The sequence below is a fragment of the Vanacampus margaritifer genome, chromosome 2 (genome assembly GCF_051991255.1).
Source record: "Vanacampus margaritifer isolate UIUO_Vmar chromosome 2, RoL_Vmar_1.0, whole genome shotgun sequence".
Taxonomy (NCBI): Eukaryota; Metazoa; Chordata; class Actinopteri; order Syngnathiformes; family Syngnathidae; genus Vanacampus; species Vanacampus margaritifer.
Genome location: NC_135433.1, coordinates 44,742,717 through 44,766,541, shown reverse-complemented (window position 1 = coordinate 44,766,541; position 23,825 = coordinate 44,742,717). Strand labels below are relative to the sequence as shown.

Here is a 23,825-nt window from a genome sequence, read left to right as displayed (position 1 = left end):
CTCATACGATATAGTTCCTGAAAATATATGACTTTTTTTCCTTGAAATTATGCTACTTTTTTTCCTTAAAGATGCGTCTTTATTCTCGTAATATTATTTAAATCTTGTAGTGCATCCCCCCCCCCCCCCCCCCCCGACAAGGCGAGGCAGGGAGGACCCAGGCGCGGGCCATGCGCCGCAGGGTTTTGGTTAGCCTCAACGGCCGTAGTTTACTCAAGATAAAACACTTCTTGACCGAGGGAAAGAATGTTGAACCAAAAGCGCTCCAAACTGGAGGATAAAAAACAGGGCGTTCAAAAGGGAACAAAATGCGCTCCAAAGAGGAAGGACAAACAACACAAAAAAGAACAAGAGCAAAACAAAACAAGGCTAGGCTAGGCTAGGCTAGGCTAGGCTAGGCTAGGCTAGGCTAGGCTAGATTAGACTAGAGGTGTGGCTCACTAGGTGTGAGGACGCTTTTATGCACGGGAAGTGACACTATGGCAACAAGAAGAGGGAGACGCAGACTATTTAACACATCAGGTTGATTGGCAACAGGTGGACACAATGAAGGATTGGGGCTGACACAGACACCACGTGAGGAAGGGCAAGTGACCTAAAACGAGAGGAGATTTAGACTTTCAAAATAAAACCAGATGTGACAAGACATGACAAAAAACCCAAGACTGGCTCATTATTATGGTAATTTGTCACTGACAGTGCAGTCACACAAACAGAGGGTGCAAATCGCCAGAAAGGGTGTCAGTGCTTCAATTTTGCCGCAAGCCAATTTTGCCATCAAATCCAGTGGAAGCCCGTTTTGTGCTTTTTGCAGGAGCTTCTTTTTTTGGTACAAAATCCACTATATTATTGAGGACAAAAAAATACAGGAAATGGATGGATACAAGATGTCACAAAATACACATTTTCACTAAAAGTTCTAGGGACTTACTTCAATTTTATCCACCCCAACGGTTCTTGGGCCTCTCAAAAGTACTCCCCCTATTACAGGACCTTCTTTTGACCAAATAAATGACTCCCTGTTAAGAAGCTAAATATAAACAATAGCTGCGCTGTCCAAACCCACAATGGTTCACCCAAAGTTCCTCGTCAGGTTAAGGTTCTGGTAAGCACAATTATGTGAATGACGATTTATTTTCAGTTTAACATGGCACACTATTTATAGATGTTTTTTTTTTTCCAAACTTGTCCGCTTTTCCCCCGTCTGTCTCTCTTCTCATGTGTTCCCATCGGACAGCAGAGTTGGACCCGTGCAAGTGAAAGCAGAGAAGAGAATGAAGGAGGAGGGCAACAGAAGGCACGAGTGTCCTCGTAGCATGGCTGGACTTGTGCATGGACCATCCATCTGTCAACTTTGTTCCTCCCTCAGCCTGTGACTGCATGGTGACTAATCTTCCTGTGGTAATGAATGAAACAAGAGCCGATGGTGATGGCGGTGGTGCCAACACATGAAATGTTCTATTTACATGCGTGCAGGCTGTCCCTTATTTGCGCTCTCAGAGAAAACTCTTGATTTCTACTAGAGGTATGAGAGGCTTGTCACTGGGGTTAAAATGACATTTGGGGACATATCTGTGTTTTTTTTTAATTTATCATGACCATGTCTTAAAGGAGAAGTCAAGCCTTTTTTTTATTTTATTATTATTATTTTTACCATAATATGTTCTATGCAGCCCCACTAGTCTCAATATGGAATGCTGGTTAATATTGCATTAGTGGAATATGAGTTAAGCGGCAAAATCCATCTCAGGGGGGGCGGCCATTTTGCCACTTGCTGTCGACTGAAGATGACATCAATATTGCTCAGGTCTCAGGCAACAACCAATCCCAGCGCAGCTTCAGAAAACAGGTGAGCTGTGATTGGTCGTTGAGCCTTGAGCAACTGTGATGTTATCTTCATTTAACAGCTAGTGGCAAAATGGCCGCCCGCTGAGATGCATAAAAACGACTGGATTTTGCTTCATAACTCATATTCCACAATTGTAATATTAATCAGAATATCATGTTTAGTCTATAGTGAGGTCACATATAACATATTATTCTTAAGTAATGTTTAAGGTTTACTTCCACTTTAAAGGGGATGTTGAGTCAATCATTTATTTGCAATAATACGTTCTGTACGCCCCCAATTAATATTGCGTCTGTGGAATACGAACTAAAGAGCAAAATCCACCTGTTTTTAAATCCATCTCGAGGGCGGCCATTTTGCCACTTACTGCTGACTGAAAATGACATCACAGTTAGGGATGTAACGGTAACGGCCACAATATATCGTCATCGTCATGTCACGATATTAAAAGCAGCACATCTGTTAAACAACTACTGTATATAGTGGGAATTCGTTCCAGGCACACCCACGGTACAAATCTGCGATATAGAGCGACCATAAAGAAATGTTAATAGTTTTAGCCCCTCCACATGCTTTACATTTTTAATCTTATTCAAACTTATTACATTTATCAAACAAAAAACATCTGAAAATGCTACATTTTAAACGTCAAATAGCCAGACCGTTTTTTGTTGTTGTTGTTTTGTCTAACCAAAATGTGCTAGCTTAATGCAAGCAGATAATACAAAGTGCCATTGACAGGTCAACTGAAATTACTGTAGATGTTATGTTAATCATAAACCATTGATTTTTGTATTGATTTTTAAAACAAATTATTTTATTCTATGTCTTTTATTGCAGTATTTTTAGCCCTAGAAGATATTCAATATATCATTTACATTCCTAAATGAATGAATGAACGAATGAATAAATAAATAAATGTTCTACTTAGTACACCAAGAGTCTTTCATTGCCGTGTAGGACTGCAAGAGTCCCTATAGCCGGCCCGTTTTAGGTATTTCCCTCGGAAACGTCCAGTGGCTCTTGAGGACCGGACTTGGGCACCCCTGGCTGAGGGTAACCATTTTTGGGTAGTTCTTTTGCGCATAGTGTAGCACCCATTTTTAAAAATCAGAAGGATATAAATTTGCTATTAATTTTGTGTAATTATAAGGAAAAATGCTGTACTGGGATCTATAGTTTTTTCTTTAAAATGTTTTTTGGGGGATATTTTATGTATCAAAAGTACTAGTGGCTACTAGTGGTAGGCTTCTTGGTATTTATCAGTGATGAAGAGTTGAGTACTGGTACTGGTATCGGTCTGAAAAAAAAGTGGTACCATTCATAGTTATTGTCATTCTTCAAGGGGAGTGTCAGTGATTGCGCTGTAAAATAAAATACAAAGTTTTCCTTTGAACCAAAAGTTAGAATTATAAATGACACTTTTACAGTAAATGTGAAGTGTACTATTTTTAAAATATATACTTTTAGTAGATGCATGATGATATGTTCATTTACACTTTAATGCTTTATGACTTGGAATTTTGTGTATATTGTCAGTAATAATTGATCAATAATAATTTATATTACTTTTCTTTGTCCAAATATTATTGTGTGGCTGGATGAGAGCAGGCACAGGAAGTGCTCATATTCAGCAAATGCGACTATTTTAATGACGGAAAAAGGTGTAGGTGGCAGACAAGGGAGGGGACGCTGTGTGGACAGTCCCATTATTACGATCGTCTTGAGACTTAACGTCGGCCTCGCACTGCGCATGCGTGATCCCAGCTGAGCCTGAGCCCCGCGAAGAGCCGCTAAGTTGCGAGTGGACGTCGCTCCATCGTCACATTTTGTGTTTGTGTAAGCAGATGAAGCTCCCCGTGCCTTTTTGTGGATAAAGTGCGCTCTGCCCACACCTCCCAAGGAAAAGAAGAAAAAAAAGCAGCAGACTACATCTTCAGTTTATGAATGGCCCCGACATGGAGGAAGCGCCGTTTGAGAAAGTCCGAAGCCGGCGGAAGAGAAGTCCGTGTCCGCCGGGCTTCCCCGTGAGCAGCATCGCCTGCGAGGACGAGTTCGACTGTAAGGAGCTGGAGTCCCTGTTCCAGAACTACAACCTCAAACTGGAGCAGACGTCCACGCTCAAGGCGCTGGCCGTGCTCATCTTCATGTCGTCGGCGCTGGCCGGCGCGGAGCTCCTGGGCGGCCCCAGCCACCTCACCATCTCCAAGGGCTCGCACCCGGTGCACTGCGTCGTCTTCACGTCGCTCTTCATCGTCACCAACGTCAAGTACCTGCAGGTGACCCAGTTGCAGCAGATCGTCAACCTGAGCCTGCTCTTCGGCTTCACCTTCGCCTTCCTCTGCTGTCCCTTTTCGCTGGGCGCCGCCGGCTCGGAGTCGCAGACGTCGCCCGACCAGGGCGTGTGGCAGCTGGTCCTGGTCACCTTCGTCGCCTACGCGCTGCTGCCCGTTCGGACCCTGCTGGCGGTGCTCTTCGGGCTCATGGTGTCCGTGTCGCACCTCATTGTCACCGCCACTTCCGTCAGGACGCAGAAACTGTGGCGGACGGTGAGTACACGCGCACTCACGTGCAAGGGCACTCGTGAACATTCACTCAAAGACAAAAACATACAAACAGCATTCACACGCTTACCCCAGTAAACCGAACTCACACTTGTACGTTCACATTTACATGTTGCAGAACATGTACAAATGAATGAGTATTAGTCACACATGTACATTCTCACACATTCATTCAGTGGGATGAGGGACGTTTTTTAAAAAAAAAAATCCATCATCAAATTGGAGTGGCAAGGGGCTTGGTGTGTGCAAGAAACCGCCCGCCCAGCTGCAGGTTTTCCAGTGGAGGTCCTACGGGAGGCAAAGGTCAAGGCATGTGCAGTCGTCCCACCTCCCTCTCCGGAGTCCTTGCCTCATTGTCACAGCCCCGTGTCGCCTTGACAGCTTGGACATCTCCATGTACTCCTATGGATCTTTTTTTTTTCTTTTTCTTTTTTAAGTTGGTGACCTTCCTGGCGTTTGAAATAAGCCTCTCAATTTTTCTCATCTTGACTTGCGCCTGATTCTGTTTTTGCCGATGTTCCATCTGATCAGCCGTTGCCCAATATCAATAGTTACTGTCTTCTTATTGGGTCAGGATTCACTGCACGTGGGAAGGCATCGGCCTTGCTTACGCATGCAGTGACAGAACCCGTCACCAGTTTGCGCTTTCCTGACTAGTTGCGAATGTGATCTAGGTTTAGAGCAATGCGAGTAATAATGCCTCTTACATTCTTTTTTAACTTCTTTTTTTGTCTGCGCAAACAAATACAGAGTTATTTATCACGCTCATGCGACTGGGTAGAATCTTGAACAAAAGCTTCTTTCATCTGAAATGGCGAAAATATATCACTTGACTTCAAAGGACTCGGTACAAATACTCCGGACAAGCAGCTGCTCTTCTATTTGAATCCAACAACAGCACAAGCGTTTTTTTTCCTTCAGGTCGCTCCTTATTGGCTATCGTTCCGTCTCATGTGGCAGTCATTGAGTCACGGGCGCCGTCAAACTCGTTGTTGACTTCACACAGAAACATTTACGATCGTAAATATTGAACAGGTTCAACATTGTCGGCATTGATCGTGTTCCGATCGGGTAGGGGGAAAAAAATCACTCTACACAATACAGAATAATCTGGGATCAGGATAATCTTTTCAAGACGTCCAATAATCAAATTTTTGCTGGCTTTGATTGCAAGGGAAAGAAAAATTTTCGAATTTGGCTCATCATCAGTTTGTAGTGCCACTTATACTGCTACTACTACTAGAGTAAATTTTACTCTAAAAAAAGTATATTTTGGTCCCACTCTAAACAGAGTCAAATTTACACTTGGAAGAGGGTGAAAGATTCTGGTTGGTATCCCGGTGGGTGGTGGGTGGTCGGTGCTGGATTTCACTTTCCTCTCTTTTCTTTGATCCTTCCTCTGGTCTCCTGACAACCTCACGACTCTAGCTGGATTCTGAAGTATTCGGTTTAGGTGAACGTTATGGGATTTGAAATAGGTTTTAGGTGAATTAATGAGTACACACTCACACGCACGCACACGTGCACACACGCACTCGCACATGCGCATACTCACGCACATACAAAAAAAGAAAAAAAAGAAGAGAGAGAGAGCAATGATGATGACATGTCGAATCGGTAAGATTATCGAATGAACAATACTGAGCTTTCGCTTGAAAAAAAAAAGAAAAAAGAAGAGAGTAAAATAATCAGAGTAAATTTTACTCAAATTATTTTAAGTGTGTACGAGAGAATTTGCCTAAACCTATATTATAAAGATTTTCCACCCGGAAATTGCAAGTAAATTTTACAAGGAGAGATTTTGACTACATTTTCCGAGTTAATTTAAAATCAAACAAAAAAAAAAGTTACATAAGGGTCGAGTAACAAACTCACGACCTTTAGCTTGTTATTTATTCTACAGAATGTACTGTGTATATGTGTCTTATAGAGTTCTATTACTCCAAATATTGATGAGAGCCATAAACGCACAACACTAAAAGAACATATTAGGCCGAGACAATGTTAAAGTGTTACGACAATACATAAAAAAAACGAGACATAAAGTCACTTATTGCTGTTTCAGGCCGGCCGGGGTTGATGCAGCTGTGGTCCGTGTGTTCGGGGGTCATGCCACGGGGCTCATCTCCAAGCTTAATGGATTAGCTCTCCCTGTCTATTTATCTGCAGCCAACACTGTCCTTCACACAGCTACCGAGGTGTCTCGTCGGCCGCACCGACGGGGAGGAGGGGAAACAATCTCCTCGGCAAATATGCTGTCATCGGCCGAGCGCGCGATGAACTGATCGAATCTCAATTTGCTTTTCCCCGAGAAGCGCACATGGTGTCCGCGTGCTCAGGCAACAATGATGACTGATGTGAATTTGCACGAAAGCAGGGGAAGGAATTACCCAAGTACAACAAATACTTTATTACTGCACTTGAGTAGAGTTTGTAGGTACCTGCACTCCTAAAACTGCTGGGTCAAAAATACAGTAACCAAATTTGGGTGAAATATCTAACCCATACTCTAAAAACAGTTGGCCAATTGGGGCCAAAAAACAGACCAATCCACTACTTGGCTCAATTTGGCCCAACTTTATGGGCTGTTTTGCACAAAACAATAAAAAATAATTGTGCTGTTTGGGTTTGATCCACATTTTGGGTTGTTTTATACAAAACTACCTAATTTGGGTAAAAAATGGACCAGTCCACTACTCTGGCCAATTTGACCCAACTTTATGGTTTGTTTTGTATAAAAGCGAACAATTTTTGGGTTGTTGTATACCAAACGAGCCAAATTTTGATGGTTGGTTTGTGCAAAAAAACAACAACAGGAAATTGGGTCATTGGGCCATTTTTGACCAAACTTGGATTATTTCTATCCCAACTGTTTTAAGTGTTGGGTAAAAAAAAAAGAGACCAACCCAACTTTTCGTGTTATTAAAATAACCCACAAAACAGCCCCCCAAATTTGGTGGTTTTCGACAAAGCAATACCCCCCCCCCCCCCTCCCCACACACACACACAATTATTATTATTTTTTTAAATAAATAACCCAAACAGTTGGGCCGATCTCTTTTTTTTAATATCGTAATTTGTTTATTTCGACCCAGCTGTTTTTAGAGTGCCGCATGGGGTCATAAATGGACCATGCCAATGCTGGGTTATTTACACCCAGCCTCAGTACATTGGGTTGAGTATTTGACCCAGCGCATTGGGTCAAGATTTTGATCCACAGAAGGGTACAAACTTTACTACCAAGAAATCGACTACCAGGTTATCAGTATAGCCGTGGTTAAGAATAATACTAATTTTACTACTAACATTTCCAAGAACAAGATGCAACTTCTCCCTGGCAGGGGTCACCTACTTGGTCAAAATAATTAACCGAACCTTGGGTAAAAGCAACCCAATCTGCTAAAAACCTACACATACCGAATGAGGAAAACAACCCAGTGTGTACTTTGCTTATTTATTCTTCTGACAACTTTCTACTTTTACGCTGCAAATTTGAAAACAATGTAAATGTAAAATGAAGTTTTATTTTGTATTGATGTAAATTTCAGATTCTGTACTTTTTTACTTTTACTGATGTATAGTTGAATAAGCACTTCTACATTTACACATCTTTTTTTCTGTACTTCTACTTAAGTACAGCATGTGAGTCCTTTTGCCACCTCTGCATAAAAGGTGAGTGTTATGGTGCCAAAAAAGATGAGTTCCATTATAGCTTTAAGTTTAATGGTTGAAAAATGTCTGGTGTGGCGCGTGATTTTCAGACTTGCCCTACTTCTGCTGCTGCTGGCAGTTTGTCTCTCCACTCTTTCATTTCCAGCCATTCTCCTCTGGGGCTGATTCATATCCCCCAGGGTAACAGTCACACGGTATTCCCCTCCCCATCACTCTTATTTGTATGTTTCACCAGTAGCTCGGGTCTGCTGAAGTTCACAGTTTTTGTCAAATCCCTCCCCGGCTTGTTTCACAGTATTTTGCCAGGAAGAGACTGCACAAAAAGTGTATTTTTTTGGGGGGCGCTACAGCTGAATGTGCTGTGAGGAGCTGTCCTTTGTGCTGAACTAGCCTGCAACTGCTCTGCTCTGCGTCCTTCGCTGTCAGAAAAATGGTTACGGCAGGAGTTCCTCAAAAGGCATGCTCGTGATCACACAAAAGGACAAGGAGAAGAGTTTGCAACCACAATGTACTATAGTATAGCTAAGAATAAACCTAGCTTCCACTGTTTCTTCTTCAACAACTTCTTGTACTTCTGCTACTTCTTACGAGCGAGCAGTAAGTCTAGCTTCTACTATTTTGTCTTCTATGACATTTTCTTCTTCTACTACTAATACTATCACTACTACTTCTACTATGTCTTCTACGTCTTCTTACTAGCTAATAGTAAACAGCTTCTACCATTTGTTCTGCTACTTTTTCTTACAAGCTAACAGTAAGCCTAGCTTCTACTACTTCTTCTTCTACAACTTCTTGTATGTCTGCTTTTTGTACTTTTACTACTTCTACAACTTCTTGTACTTCTACTTCTTCTAATTCTTACTAGCTATCAGTTAAAAAGAAATGCTTTCTTTATTAATTCAAAAGCCAACATCCAATTCAAACTGAGCACACAAAAGAAAACCGTGCTGTCGACACAAAACACGCACAAAAAAACAACACTCAAAACAAACAAAACACAAACAAAAATACACAAGGTCTAATCAGACAGTAAAATCTTCAAGTTATTAAATACCAACAAGGCTTGCTTCGTCTTAACACTCCTTCTTCTTCTTCATCTCCTTCTTACTAGTTAACAGTAAGCCTATCCTCCATTCTTCTTTTTTCTTTTTCTTTTTCTTCTTCTTCTTCTATGTTTTAGTGTTATGATGTAAAAGCATATTATTATTTTTTTAATCTATTTATTTAATTGCTCTTGCCGAGCTGTGTGTTATGAAACGAATGTAAATAAGTGCGGCAAATAAATGTCAGTTTTCAAAATCAAAAATCAAATCTCCTTCTTCTTCTTCTTCTACTTACTAGCTAACAGTAAGCCTAACTTCTACTGTACTATTTCTTCATCTCCTTCTTACTAGCTAACAGTAAGCCTATCCTCCATTTTTCTTCTTATTTTTCTTCTTACTTTTCTTCCTTTTTCCATGCAGGTGTCATATTTGTTTAATGCTGAGAAGTCAGCATAGTGTGAATGCATCTCAACTTTCCATAGCCGGCGTGCAATGATAGTCTTCTTTAGACAGCAAACTAGTTGGGGTTTTAATGGAGAGGACAATCTATTGGACTGTTCTGAATTTCTGTTTCCATGGAAGTATCATATTAACCCCTGGGCGTTATTTTATTTTGAAATGACTTGGTCAGAACCAACAAAAAGCCAAAAAATGGTCAAATAACGACCAGGGGCTAAACAGGGAGTTGTTGTAGTTTAATTTCCATAGCTAATGTCTCGTGCGTCTTTAGACTGAAAATTAGTTGAGGAGTGAATCAACCGCACCTCTGCTGGTTGCAGCCAAGTACTGCACACCGACTTGCCTCCATTGCTCCAACAGATGAATAGTCAACCATCAATTCCACACTCCTTTAATCATTATTCCCAAATCTGTTTTAAACTATGGGTAAATCAGCTTTTTGCAACATGGCCTTGGTTGGTCTCTTATACTCTGCTGCCACCTACTGGCCGTTATTGTAAGAACTAGCATTGCTTGAACCATTCTCTTCAGTTCAGAGGCTGCATCAAAGCTTTCTGTATGCTCTAGCATATCCACCCCCCCCCCCCCCTAAAAAAAACTTATAAATACGTCTTTGGGAGCAAATGACTTACCAGTATAACGGTATTATCAGCATATTCAGAACTTCCCGTGTTGTATTCATTAGAACAATGTTGTTTCTGATGTCTTGTCATAGTATGGAAGTCTCTCACAAGCAGCTCAAATGTACTGCAACAACACGCAATTCCAAAGCAAACACCCAATTAAAATAGACAGTTACTTTGCAACGACGTCCATTAAAACGGACCCTTCATCTGTGCAATTTATAAATAAAACAAGTGTTATTGCCTGGCTCATAATTCCTCCGCAGAATGGGTTTATAAAAATGTCAATGCACTTGTCCTTGTGGACGGCGGTGATACGGATGCACTAATAACTCCAGTTATTGCAGTTTGAAGGCTCGCCACAAAAGAGCGTTCACATCCTTTGGAGTGAAATACGTCCATTTTTATTCACTGCACATGTCTGTGGCGCTGGAGATGTATTTATTGCGAGACAAATCAACGCGGACTAGCACTAATGTGGCATCATGGCCAAGTTATGCATTGAAGTAATTCATTGTGAATTTGTTTCTCGTTATAAGAAAGGTTAATGATGAATGAGCTAGAAATATGCTGATAATAAATTCCTTTTGCTCCATGAATACTTGGGTATCAACGATGCACACTGCCAAAGTGAATGTGCGGATCTTGTTTGGTTGATGTTCAAAGTCAACCAACCTTGGTGGAATGGGGGGGTGAGGGGGGAACCAAGGTTGAAAGCAGCCATGCTGGTGTGCGGTCATCCGCTGTGATGGATGAAGCTGCTCACACAGCCACTCGAGCTTTAATGTCGCATTCCCATACACTATGGAAGAACTTTACATATTCATCACTCAGCCTGCTTTTCGATTCCTAGAATTGAAGGTAGTCAAATTTAAAAGACAAAGAGCAAACTTAAGTGCTTGATAAAACCATATTTAAGTAAATTTTACCCTAAAAAATATATACAGGGTTGGGAGGGTTACTTTTAAAATGTAATCCATTACAGTTAAAAGTTACCTGCTAATTTTTTTTAGTTAGTAACGTAATCCAAGTACCATAATATTATAGTAATGTAACTGGATTACTTTTAGATTACTCCAATATTGAGTATGCTCATGAAGACAAAATAAAAATAAATATCACCACAATGTATATTTTATACAATGTGCCGTTGCTATTTGCAGGGGTGATAGGGACCCGGGCAGCCTACAAATTGCAAAAATCCTTGTGTAATTAAAAGCATGTAGGCTATTGATTGATTGATTGATTGATTGATTGATTGATTGATTGATGGCCATACGCTGTTTTCGAACTGTCACTGAAAACAACCACACCTCACTGTTTGATAGATAGATAGATCCAATGAAGATGATGATGCGTGACATCAACCGCAAAATGAACTTTCATCCCAGTCACAATATGTTGTGTATGATGTTTAAATAGTGAATTGGTGGGAGGAAGATTTGTTTGGAAGGTGTAACTCACATTATGTTTGTAGGCTAGCGGGCTAGCTAGCAAGAAGCTACAGCGCGTAGCATGCCGCTGGACTCTCAACTCAAACTTTCGCTCCGAGTAAGTTCCAGTGAATACCGGTCACTTTTTCCTCCTCCCGTCTGTGAAGCTTTTTCAAACTGCCCGCTTGTGGAGGACACGACGAGTCAGTTCGTTCGTTCCCACCTCCCCGACATGTAGCAACGGGCGTGCGCGCGGGCGTGTACGCGCTCTCTCTCGCTCTGTCCCTCTCTCTCTCTCTCATCATAGAAATTCTAATCCCTCGAAGTAATCCCCATTTTTAATAAATGTACCTGTAATCTGATTACATGTTTTTTCCTGTAACTGTGATGGAATACAGTTAATTTTTTTTTGTAATCTGATGACGTAACGGCGGTACATGTGTTCCGTTACTCCCCAAGCCTGAATATATATATTTGGTCCCACTCTAAGTAAGTAAGTAAGTAAACTTCACACTTGGAAGAGAGTAAACTACTAAAACAACAAACAACAACAAAACACAGAGTTGAGGAACGATCCTACAACCTTCCATATGGAAGACAGCCACTCTACCACTTGAGCTATGCCAGACATATTATTAGTTAACATATTGCTGGTGTGTCCAAAAGGAGATCAGACGAGCCATGGGTCAGTTGTTAGATTGGCTCCCAGTCTCCCAAACTGAAGGTTCTGTGATTGTTCCGTTTTTTGGAATATTTTACTCTCTTCCGATAATATATATATATATTCTGTATAAAGTTTACTCTGTTTAGACTGGGACTGAATATAATTTTTTTCAGAGTAAAATTTACTCCACAAAATTTACTGTGTACACCTGCATGATAATTTCTAAGGTTCCACAGCATCCTTTCACTTTCTTCTGAGCGTACAAAGTAACATTTAGTTTTTCCTATTTTTGTGCCGGTAGCTGGTGGCCAACACGGTGCTGTTCACCAGCGTCAACTTGTCGGGCCTGTTTGTGCGCATCCTGACGGAGCGAGCGCAGAGGAAGGCCTTCCTGCAGGCGCGCGACTGCATAGAGGAGCGACTTCGCATGGAGGACGAGAATGAGAAACAGGTGCATGCTGTAAAAGCTATTTGATGCTGTAGAACCAAAAAGAATACAGTTTAGCGAAATTGAATAGAAAATACCAAGACTATGACAACGCTAGTAAAAAATCTCAAATTGTTGAATTTACGAGTAGAGACTCACAAATAACTACACTAAATGCGTACAGCAAATGGTAAAATATTCTAACATTGATGATGTTTTTGTTTTTCTTGCATCCAGGAACGCCTCCTGATGAGTTTGCTGCCCAGGAACGTCGCCATGGAGATGAAGGAGGACTTCCTGAAGCCACCAGAAAGGATTTTTCACAAGATCTACATCCAGCGGCACGACAACGTCAGGTAAAGTTCCCCCTCGGCTCCAATGATATTGCTACTTTTCCATCGAAAAGAACCCGCGTTATTGTTTTTTTTGGTACCCGGTCAAGTGGGGTTCGAAGCAGAAATACATGGGCGGACGACGGACGTAATATCGACGAAAGGTCCCTCAATTCGTCAATGACAGACGGCAATTTTGTTGACGATTGACGGAAAATTTCGAAAAATTGACGATCTCAGGATTGGCGGAGAGTGTTTTTATCCGTCGTTGTAATCATCAACCCGTCAACAAATTTGTCAATCCGTCAATGACGGACGTCCCATTTGCTGACGCATGGACGAGTGATGATTGATGGAACATTGAAGGATGCCCACTTCGAATGACAGAAACATTGGCCGGCGCTCATTTTGCTGAGCAATGGACAAATAACCGATTGACGATTGGGCTTGAAATATTGACAAATTGATGATGACGCAAGGGTTGAAGATTGCTGAATGATAGCTGCTCAAAATTCAATGACACGCCCACTGTGTATTTTTCATATTCTGTTGAAGTTTTTTTTTTTAAATTACACATAAAGCTAAAGATGATTAATTATTGATAGTAAACACCAAATTGTTTAACCAAACCATATACAGTAAAATGAACGGACGTCTGCTAGCTTGTTTCAATGGGAAATGAAATAGATGGGCTAAAAGAAATTAGCATATAAGTCATAGTAATTAAAAATGTAAACAACTGCTACATATCATACTTGGAGCAGCAACACATACAGTAGGCCTAAAAACATAGCATTGAAAATGCTCACAAGAATATGTATATTCTGTCTGCTCTATGAGAATGACCTAATGTATTTTAGTTCGGAACCTTCTCTGCCTCTGCTCTTAACTACTCTGCAGCTCTTGCAGTGCAAGGCATGTCAAGGCACAATGTGGTGCTACGTTGAGAGTGCAGAACTCTAACTTTGGACTTTTAAGATATGAACATTTAAAAATCTGCCATACTGTGCAACGGAAATGTTCAAAATGACAAAATTACTTTCACTGTAGAGAGATTTTCTCAAATTCTCGTGTTTTTTGAAGCAGAAAACCGAGTTGATTGTGGCTGTGGAAAAGCAGCGTCAGATATCATCGTACATGCATATCATTGAGACATCGGACCTGTCTAGGCACTCCTCGGAAATCCACTATAGACACTGAAAACTCACTTTGGGAGATGTCTGCCTGCTTGCATAAAAACTGTCTTTGTGCATTTAAACATTTGCCGTTTTGGATCATTAAACAGAACCGACCCAACGTCCGCTGACATAAAAGATCCAATTAGGGACTTGCTAGGAATAGGATAATAGGCCACTAGTGGAAAGCTTCGGGGTCATCAAGACTCAGCGGCACCCTGGAGGAAAAAAAAAAGGGCTTGTGAGGTTTTGGAGAAAGAGAAATTTCAATGAGGCTCAAGACGATTTCTGTGGTAGTCAATTGAGCAAATGATGTTTCAGTGGAAGGAAGGCACCTAATGATTATTATGTTTCTCAGCAAGTGACACTCCAGAGAAGTATCTTACTGTTGCTGATCAACTTACGAGCTCATAAAACAGTGGTAGGAAACCTACGGCTCACTGGCCAAATACGGCCCACAAGATCATTTAATGTAGGCCGCCAGGCAATTAAAACTCATTGACGGGTATATTTGTCAATCACAATTTACAACGGGGACGGGTGTGGGATGCTGCTCCACTGTGAATTTCAAACTTGGAAACAACTTAACTGATGCACAACCACCAGTAGATGGCAGCGATGGCCCATTTTAGATATGAGATCAGCACAGTTTGTGAGTCCAGCGGGAGAAAAGGAACGGCTGCATTTTGTGCAAACGTCTTTTTTTCAACTTGATTCTAAAAGAACGGGAGAAGGACAGAATTATTTTTTTCCTGATGAAAAGAGAGTCTGTTCTTTCTTTTCCAGATTCGGTGAATATATATACTCATTGAACACAATATCTTGTGGGTCTAAAAAATGTCAAAATGCTGTAAAGTGTCAGGCAGTGAATATTGAAAAAATAATAACAATTAAAAAGTCCAGAAACTTCCCGCAAATATTTAGGTACACATTCAGATCCAATGCTGAATCAAATCTGTTTTGGGAGATATAATAAACGTTATTTTTAGTATCAAGTATTTATTTTTATTTTTATTACTGTATATATATTTTTATTTAATTAAATCAAACAGAGATTTCATCAAAAATAAATCACAAAATTAAAATTTTACAAAAATTATGTATAACTAATAACTGTAAAAAAAATAAATAGTGTCAATGGTCTATAAAATGGTTTTAAATATACCTCTGCAGAGGAGCTTATATTGCTTGGCACTCTCTAGTGAGAGCGCCACTGCCACCTACTGTAGTGGATGTGCAATTACACTTTATTCTAGTATGCCAAAAAAAAGAAAGAAAGAAAAATAAATAGTGTCGATGGTCTATAAAATGGTTTTAAATATACCTCTGCAGAGGAGCTTATATTGCTTGGCACTCTCTGATGAGATCGCCACTGCCACCTACTGTAGTGGATGTGCAATTACACTTTATTCTCGTATGCCAAAAGAAGAAAGAAAAATAAATAGTGTCAATGGTCTATAAAATTGTTGTAAATATACCTCTGCAGAGGAGCTTATATTGCTTGGCACTCTCTGATGAGATCGCCACTGCCACCTACTGTAGTGGATGTGCAATTACACTTTATTCTCGTATGCCAAAAGAAGAAAGAAAAATAAATAGTGTCAATGGTCTATAAAATTGTTGTAAATATACCTCTGCAGAGGAGCTTATATTGCTTGGCACTCTCTGGTGAGAGCGCCACTGCCACCTACTGTAGTGGATGTGCAATTACACTTTATTCTAGTATGCCAAAAAAAAGAAAGAAAGAAAAATAAATAGTGTCAATGGTCTATAAAATGGTTTTAAATATACCTCTGCAGAGGAGCTTATATTGCTTGGCACTCTCTGGTGAGAGCGCCACTGCCACCTACTGTAGTGGATGTGCAATTACACTTTATTCTAGTATGCCAAAAAAAAGAAAGAAAGAAAAATAAATAGTGTCGATGGTCTATAAAATGGTTTTAAATATACCTCTGCAGAGGAGCTTATATTGCTTGGCACTCTCTGATGAGAGCGCCACTGCCACCTACTGTAGTGGATGTGCAATTACACTTTATTCTCGTATGCCAAAAGAAGAAAGAAAAATAAATAGTGTCAATGGTCTATAAAATTGTTGTAAATATACCTCTGCAGAGGAGCTTATATTGCTTGGCACTCTCTGATGAGAGCACCACTGCCACCTACTGTAGTGGATGTGCAATTACACTTTATTCTAGTATGCCAAAAAAAAAGAAAGAAAGAAAAATAAATAGTGTCAATGGTCTATAAAATTGTTGTAAATATACCTCTGCAGAGAAGCTTATATTGCTTGGCACTCTCTGGTGAGAGCGCCACTGCCACCTACTGTAGTGGATGTGCAATTACACTTTATTCTCGTATGCCAAAAGAAGAAAGAAAAATAAATAGTGTCAATGGTCTATAAAATTGTTGTAAATATACCTCTGCAGAGGAGCTTATATTGCTTGGCACTCTCTGATGAGAGCACCACTGCCACCTACTGTAGTGGATGTGCAATTACACTTTATTCTAGTATGCCAAAAAAAAAGAAAGAAAGAAAAATAAATAGTGTCAATGGTCTATAAAATTGTTGTAAATATACCTCTGCAGAGAAGCTTATATTGCTTGGCACTCTCTGGTGAGAGCGCCACTGCCACCTACTGTAGTGGATGTGCAATTACACTTTATTCTAGTATGCCAAAAAAAAGAAAGAAAGAAAAATAAATAGTGTATTTTAATATGTACTTAGTTAATTCATATGATCAATTCTTTAAAATGTATTAACAATTCTTAAAAAACTTAAAAAAATACCTCATTATTATAATGTGTTTGTGTGATATTTTACTGTGTCCAGTGAGCGTATGTTCGATTGTAGTTAAGTGCATTTGACTTTTTTCCCCAAGATAATTTTTTTCATGAGGTCAGAGCAAGCTTAATTCCTTTCTTGAGCGCTCTCGCTGTCAGAGCATCAAAGACGGGAGAAAGTTCAAGTTTGTTTCGCCTCGGGTTTGAGACGCTACAAGGGAGACATGGCAATAGAGACGACGAGATTCTTGTTGCGTGGCGCTGAATGTATGACTGTCTAAATATGGATCCCATTTCTAAGGCATTCCCCTGATTGCTTTTGTGCCTGGAAGCCCCGCCCTCCTGATAGTGTGCGCCGCCACAAGGGAGAAACAACCACATTGGATGCAGGGCGGGATTTATGTCGTTCGGGTGGACTTTAATTAATACGTATACACAGTGCGTAGCTACTCCAAGCTTTTCTTTATTATGCTCAGCAAAGGTGGGCTCTGTTTTGATCTGATTAGATCCTGGCCAGGCGGATATTGTTGTGATCAGCTGCTAAAAATAAAATAAAAATGTCAATGAACTCCTGCAAAGGAAATGGCTGCCTTCTTAAAAGATTTGCCATACAAAAGACCACATATTTTTTGTTGTTGTACAATTTAAGACACTTTACAGTGTATAATATTTCTGTGACCTCCCTGGCATCGCACCCAAGCTATAAATTCACTTTTTCATAACACGTCCACTATATACTTATATAACATCCTATGTTTTGAAAAACATTCATGCCTGCTTTTACAGTATTTTCTAAATGAAGTGCCTGTAATATTTCATGTCAAATCATTATTTTTAAGTCATTCCCAGCACCACAGATTTAGTAATCAAATATGCAAATACAAAATGCCAGCTGGGAATAATTACAGCAGAGATAGAGAACATTAAATAGTCAAAAATTTGTGGGTTCAGTGTTTAGCACATGTATGATTTACACTATGTAAATGTAATGGCTCTTTTCTTTGACCATAAAAGACAAATGAGAATATAAATTCTAATTTGAATATTTATTCATGATGTCACACTTGCTAAACTGCAATATTGTGTCTCTTTACTGGGATACAATTAAAAATATTCATGATTATGTTGATAATACATCATAGTAAAGTGATTAAAAAATATTTCATTGTATATTATGTATTTAATATCAATATTCTAGCTATTTTTGTCATCTTTGCTAAAATGTAATTCATTTGATTACATATTTAAATTCTACAAATAATATAAAACTTTTTTTTTTTTAAACACAGAATATTTATTTCATATAAATTAGATTCACCCCACACATATTTTAACTCAACGACAAAAAATTGAGATATTTACCTTAAAAAAAATTCCAATAATGATCTGATATTTATTTAGAAGGTCACACACATTTTATGCACATATTCCACAGTTTATATTGAAATTTGACAAACAAGTCTGCAGAAACATCCCTTCGAAAGTAAAATGATTCTTGCATGCTTAGAAAAAGAACTCTCCTTGGATGGTTTTATTAGGCAATATTGTATGATAATGGGTCAGCGCATGCTCATAGTTCAGGTCTTAAATCATTTCACTTGCATCCTAAAATTTCCAAATGGCTCAAAGTAAATGATTTATTCACACAAATGTTGGTTCCCACAGCCAATATCTTTGCCAGCCTTGCAGATCACAAGTTCACATGAGTGCTAAATGCAGCTTTTGCACCTCCGTGTTCCACACGGGTTTTAAATATCTTTAACATTATGCAGAGGCGAAATGTGCAACAATTAAAAAAAGAAAAAGAAAAAGAAAAAGGAAAGTTTCCTCAGCGTCCCTTGAACAAACTTTCTGTTATGGCCAACAATGTTTTATCTGCTGCATTTATTGGTGACAAGCATGCAGACCTTTATTTTATTTATTTATTTATTTGTACATTTTAACCACTTTTTGAAAAGTGAAGCATGATGAGGAGAGAAAAAAACTCACTGCAGTACCCAGGCTAACCCGTAGGGCATCCAAATTTCCAGAAAATACGAACAAAAAAGTAGAAAAAGCTAAAAAGCTAACCGCACACTGCGATCACAAACAAAGGATATTATAGTTTAGGAAAAGTAATGAAAAAACATTTAAAGTGAAACATTTTTGCAAATTAAATAAAATAAAAACTGAATTTTTTTTTTTAAAATGAAAACTAACTGAAACTACATTTTACATTTTTTTTAAACAAACAAACAAAATCTCCTTTGTTTTCATTTTTGTCACTAATATCATACATGAGCTTTCGGAGTTCATTTTATATGGATTTATTTTGGTATGACGGTTCAGCCATACGGAAGAAGGTAGGTCAAAAAGTCATTTAGGGGAATTGTTTATTTAACTTTTTAACACAATACTTAAGGGAATTTTTTTTTAAACCTTGCACTTGACATACATAATATTTTCTTTATTTAAAAAAACTAACACTAAACCTATTAAAAATGAAAGTAAAATGAAGCATTTTCAAAAGAATTTAAAAAAAAAACAGACTTGCTCTAAAAATATATAAAAAACAAACTGAATAAAAAATAAATAAATCTATAAATATAATAAAAATACTACAACCCTTTTGCAAACTAAATTTATTTTTTCCGGCCCCAGGTTTAATATTTAAAATTGTTGGCTTGACAGTTTTTGGGGGAGGAAAACAAATCCCACTTAACACACCCCACACCACAGGATAATCGCTTCGAATAATCTTTTAGAGATATTTGTTGGAATTTCTCAAATTTGTCAGTATGTGTGTACCCTGCTTAAATGATTCTTTGCTGCTGAAAATAACTTGAAGGAAATATTCACTTCAGCAAGAACTAAATGGGGGAGAAAAAAATAACAAATAATAGATTTGGCAGGGAACCTTAAGTGGGCCCCGTGGCAGGATCTATTGTGTTATCTTCAAGGATTAGATAACGGGACATGTGTTGTGTAGGCTGCCTATTCAAAATCAATTTGGGTGTTCTCCAGTTCTTTGCGCTATTATTGGCTGCTGTATGTACCCACAATGCAGTTAAGTGTCGCATTAGGCCCACTGTTTGCAGATTTGCGCTAATGCAACATTCAGCGTTCTAAATATTTGTCCGTCACAGATGGCGGCCAATTTGAGTGTTGGCATGAATTAAACTGCCGGCCCTCTTCTTCGGTGGCTTCTTCGAGACGTCACTCTCACACGCGGAATGGAGGATCAAAAGTGAAACTGGCAAATCTCTGCTCTAGGAGGTGGAATGTCAATGTGTAATGGTATTTTGCATCTCATTACCTTATTGTTAGGGGTGTGCCAAAAAAAATCAATTCTCATTTAGTACGATTCAGAATCGATTTTAAATGTCCCCAAAACGATTTTGTTTAAATTATTTTATACTGTCTTCCCTTTGTCTGTGTGTGCCTTTATTGGGAGCGCTGTTCATGTTGTACCCGATTTGGCCACTTAGGGGCAGTGTGGTTCCACGCGGTCTGACACACTGTTAAGTTGTGGCCACAAAAGAGATAAGAAGGAAAAAGTCACGATCAAGTTATTCTAATAAAAGTTTTTTTTTCTTCAGCGTGGAGCCGTTCTTTTGAGTGATAAAAGTGCCTCGAGTAGAGCGCTAACTAGCATTAGCGAGTCAGACTGGAGTAGATCATTATGATTCCTCGAACATCTATAAATTGAAGCAAAAATCATTGTCAATCAAGTCATTTTGAATCAAAAGTCGAACCGCACACCCAAAAATCATAATCGAATTGTGAGACATTCAAAGATTCCCACCCCTACTTATTATAGGATGCCGTGTCACTGTGAGGAAGCACGCAGTTGATTGTTTTTATGACTTTTAGGTGGCAATTTTATGGGATCTCCGTGTTAAAAGGGAGAACAGACGAAGGAGAAAAATCGGTATGACAAAAATCCCGTACCACAACGAACTGGCCTGCTTTGTGGAAACTGTGCTAACAAGGTCCTGACAGCTGCCTAATATCCCTGAATGACTCCTCTAACAGCAAACGTCTTCACCTTGATCCCCGTGAGAATACTCTGGCTTCTATTTTCAGTCACTGCGCTTTGACTGCGCCGCCAGTCAAAACGGGGCCGACGCTCTCTCGCTCTCTCCGTCTATCTCGCTGCCTCCGTCTTTTTAATCTTTCTTCGCCTGCTGCTGGCCACTAATTGCCATCTTTGATTCGTTCGCCGTCCAAAAATCCAAAGTTGCTGTGCAAACTGACCTCCTAAATGTCATTTAAAGAGCTCGCTGGCTGCTAATCTGATCCGGCACCATATCATGACAATAACAAGCCGTTTCTCGTTTTCCCCGTGGCAGCATCCTGTTTGCGGACATCGTCGGCTTCACCAGCTTGGCATCGCAGTGCACCGCCCAGGAACTGGTCAAACTCCTGAACGAGCTTTTTGGAAAGTTCGACGAGCTGGCGACGGTGAGTCTGTTTCTATCGCCGATCATTTTCAGTATACAACTTTATATAGGGTGACCAGATGTCCTGGATTAATGGGACAGACTTTGGCCCCCCAAGCCCCCCCCCCCCCACACACACACATGTCAACACAGTTGTCATAGTGATTCCTGTGATAAAAAAGTAATTTAACTGTTAAATTCCTTTCTATTTACATCCACATGCACGTTTGCGTTCTCATTCTCATCAGCATCTAATCGCTAACAGCCGTTTTTTCCCCCGTCATACCAAAACTAGAACTACTTCCTGTTTTTGTTTCTAAGAATCATGGGAAATGTAGTCCTACTAGCCAAATACTGCAGTCCTAACACGAGCTGAACTTTTCTTGCAAAATATTTCTATATTAGCTGCAGCTGCTGGGGCCGAGCATAAAACTTTGGACGACGGTGAGTGCAACGCTTGCTTAGCGCTGTTGAGCTGTCAATCAAGATAGCATTTAGCATGAGCTAACTAATACCACAACCCCTGGTCATCAGATTGACTAGCAATTGAATCTGTTATTAATAGGTCATGGTTTCAATTGATTTTCAGTTCAATTGTAGCATCCCAGTTTTTACTTTTGAAAGTCCGGTCACCCTTAGTATGTGTGGGCCGACAGTACGAGGGTGAGAATATGGTTGCTTGCTTCAAGACGTGTATTTTTCACTGACAGTAAACGTTTTCTGTAAAACTGACACAAAACAAGAGAGGATTAAAGATTGTATATCCGAGCACCAAATGTTCAACCAAAGCAGACAATTTAGGGTGGCCACTTCCATAAGGTCAAAAAGGAGGACATATTTTGAAAAATTAAAAGTTTCCCAGATTTTTTTTGTGCAATTTTTTTTTTTACAGTAGTGTGCCTATTTTATAAAATATATGAAGGTTTGACCACTGACGATCTTTAAACGAGAGAAATGTGAGAAAATGTAAATGCCTCGATGTGAAAAGTGTATAAACTGTGAGGTGAGGGGTTTTAGAACCTTAAAACATTTATAATAAACATAAAACATAAAGCTTTAACTACTTCACAGATTTCATTTATTGCGAGTATTTTTTGGGAACTTAACCCCAGCGGAAAACGAGGGAACACTGTATATCGGACTCGCGGTATATTTTCATCAACAAACAAGTTTTGCATGGTTTATAGATCATGTTTGTGTACTAAATGGTAAGAAATATCAATAAAAAGTCAAACTTCTTTTTGACAATTTATTATGTTTACAGTACCATGTTTTTAACCCATTAAGGCAGCGCTCTTCTCCCTAGGTCCCATAGTATAAAAATAAATAAATATCAATAATATTCATCCCCGGCCTATCTACAATCCAACTAGGTATGAAAAAAAGTCAGTCCGCGACTTCTTTAGCTTTCTCCTCCTTTCCAAAATGTGTGCTTCAAACGGGCAGATTAAACTTCCTTCCGTGATTTTGTGACATCATAAAGACACAGAAGTGCACTCGACGTGTGGAGGTTGTTTGATTACAAGAGGTCAAATATGATCAAGCAGACGGTGGTTGGATAATATGAAGCGGTTGCGTATTGTTTTGTCAAGATACAATTAGGGGTGCACCGATCGATTGTCTAGGCGATTAATCGGCCCCGATTTCCTTAATTTTGGGTGATCGTGATCGTCAGATCCCTTAAAAATAAAATAATCTTTTCCAACGATCTCATCTCCCTCCTCAGAGGTCTGAAACAGTCAGCCACTGTCCTCTTCTGCTGAGATAACGAATTGGCTTTTTTATTTTTATTTGGGAGAACTACTTCATGTGCAGTTAAAACAACCCGCTTGTATTTCACAGCTGTCGTTCAATGTTTTCCACGAAAAACAAAACCGGAACACTGATGGTGTATGCTGCTTGTTATGGAAAAAATCGGGATCGGAAAAAAAATCGGGATCGTCAGGTCAGACTTTTTAAAAGATCGGGAATCGGCGATCGGCCAGAAAATTGTGATCGGTGCACCCCTAGATGCAATCCGCGGTGGTTAATTTGCCGTGACTGGCAACTCGCCACCTAGTTGACATGACTTTGTGATGATGCTAACCGGCCGCTAAGTGGTCTCGACGAGACGGCTTGCACGTTGCGACCGCGCAGTTGCCGAAATGTGCACATTTGTGTTATTCATAACCGCTTGTAAATGTCTACAAGCATTCACGGCAAATTGGAGTCATTCACGGCAAAATAACGGGAGATTTGCCGGCAAAATAACGGGAGATTTGCCGGCAAAATAACCATTGCCTAAACAATCACAAACTAACGCTACGACATAGTCTCTGTAGTAACGTTATGCTATTTTTTCTTACGGTAAAACGTTATGCCACTTTTCCACGTATTAAAATA

At 39.6% G+C, this 23,825-nt stretch overlaps 1 protein-coding gene across 15 annotated transcripts in view; it reads left to right on the top strand.

Moving 5' to 3' along the window:
• Window positions 1-974: 974 nt before the first annotated feature.
• Window positions 975-23,825, top strand: part of LOC144042697 (adenylate cyclase type 1-like) — a 68,639-nt gene continuing 45,788 nt past the window's right edge. For 14 of the 15 annotated variants that reach the window (XR_013290958.1, XR_013290952.1, XR_013290947.1 and 11 more), the window contains exons 1-4: window positions 3,581-4,398; window positions 12,609-12,758; window positions 12,972-13,090; window positions 21,354-21,465. Coding sequence is in view for 2 of the 15 variants with exons in the window: in XM_077555587.1 (XP_077411713.1) it covers window positions 3,793-4,398; window positions 12,609-12,758; window positions 12,972-13,090; window positions 21,354-21,465 (987 nt within the window). In the remaining 13 variants the exon portion in view is untranslated. Of the gene's footprint in view, window positions 1,106-1,237; window positions 1,384-3,580; window positions 4,399-12,608; window positions 12,759-12,971; window positions 13,091-21,353; window positions 21,466-23,825 lie in introns of those variants that run through there. The other variant, XM_077555585.1, reaches the window with a different exon arrangement.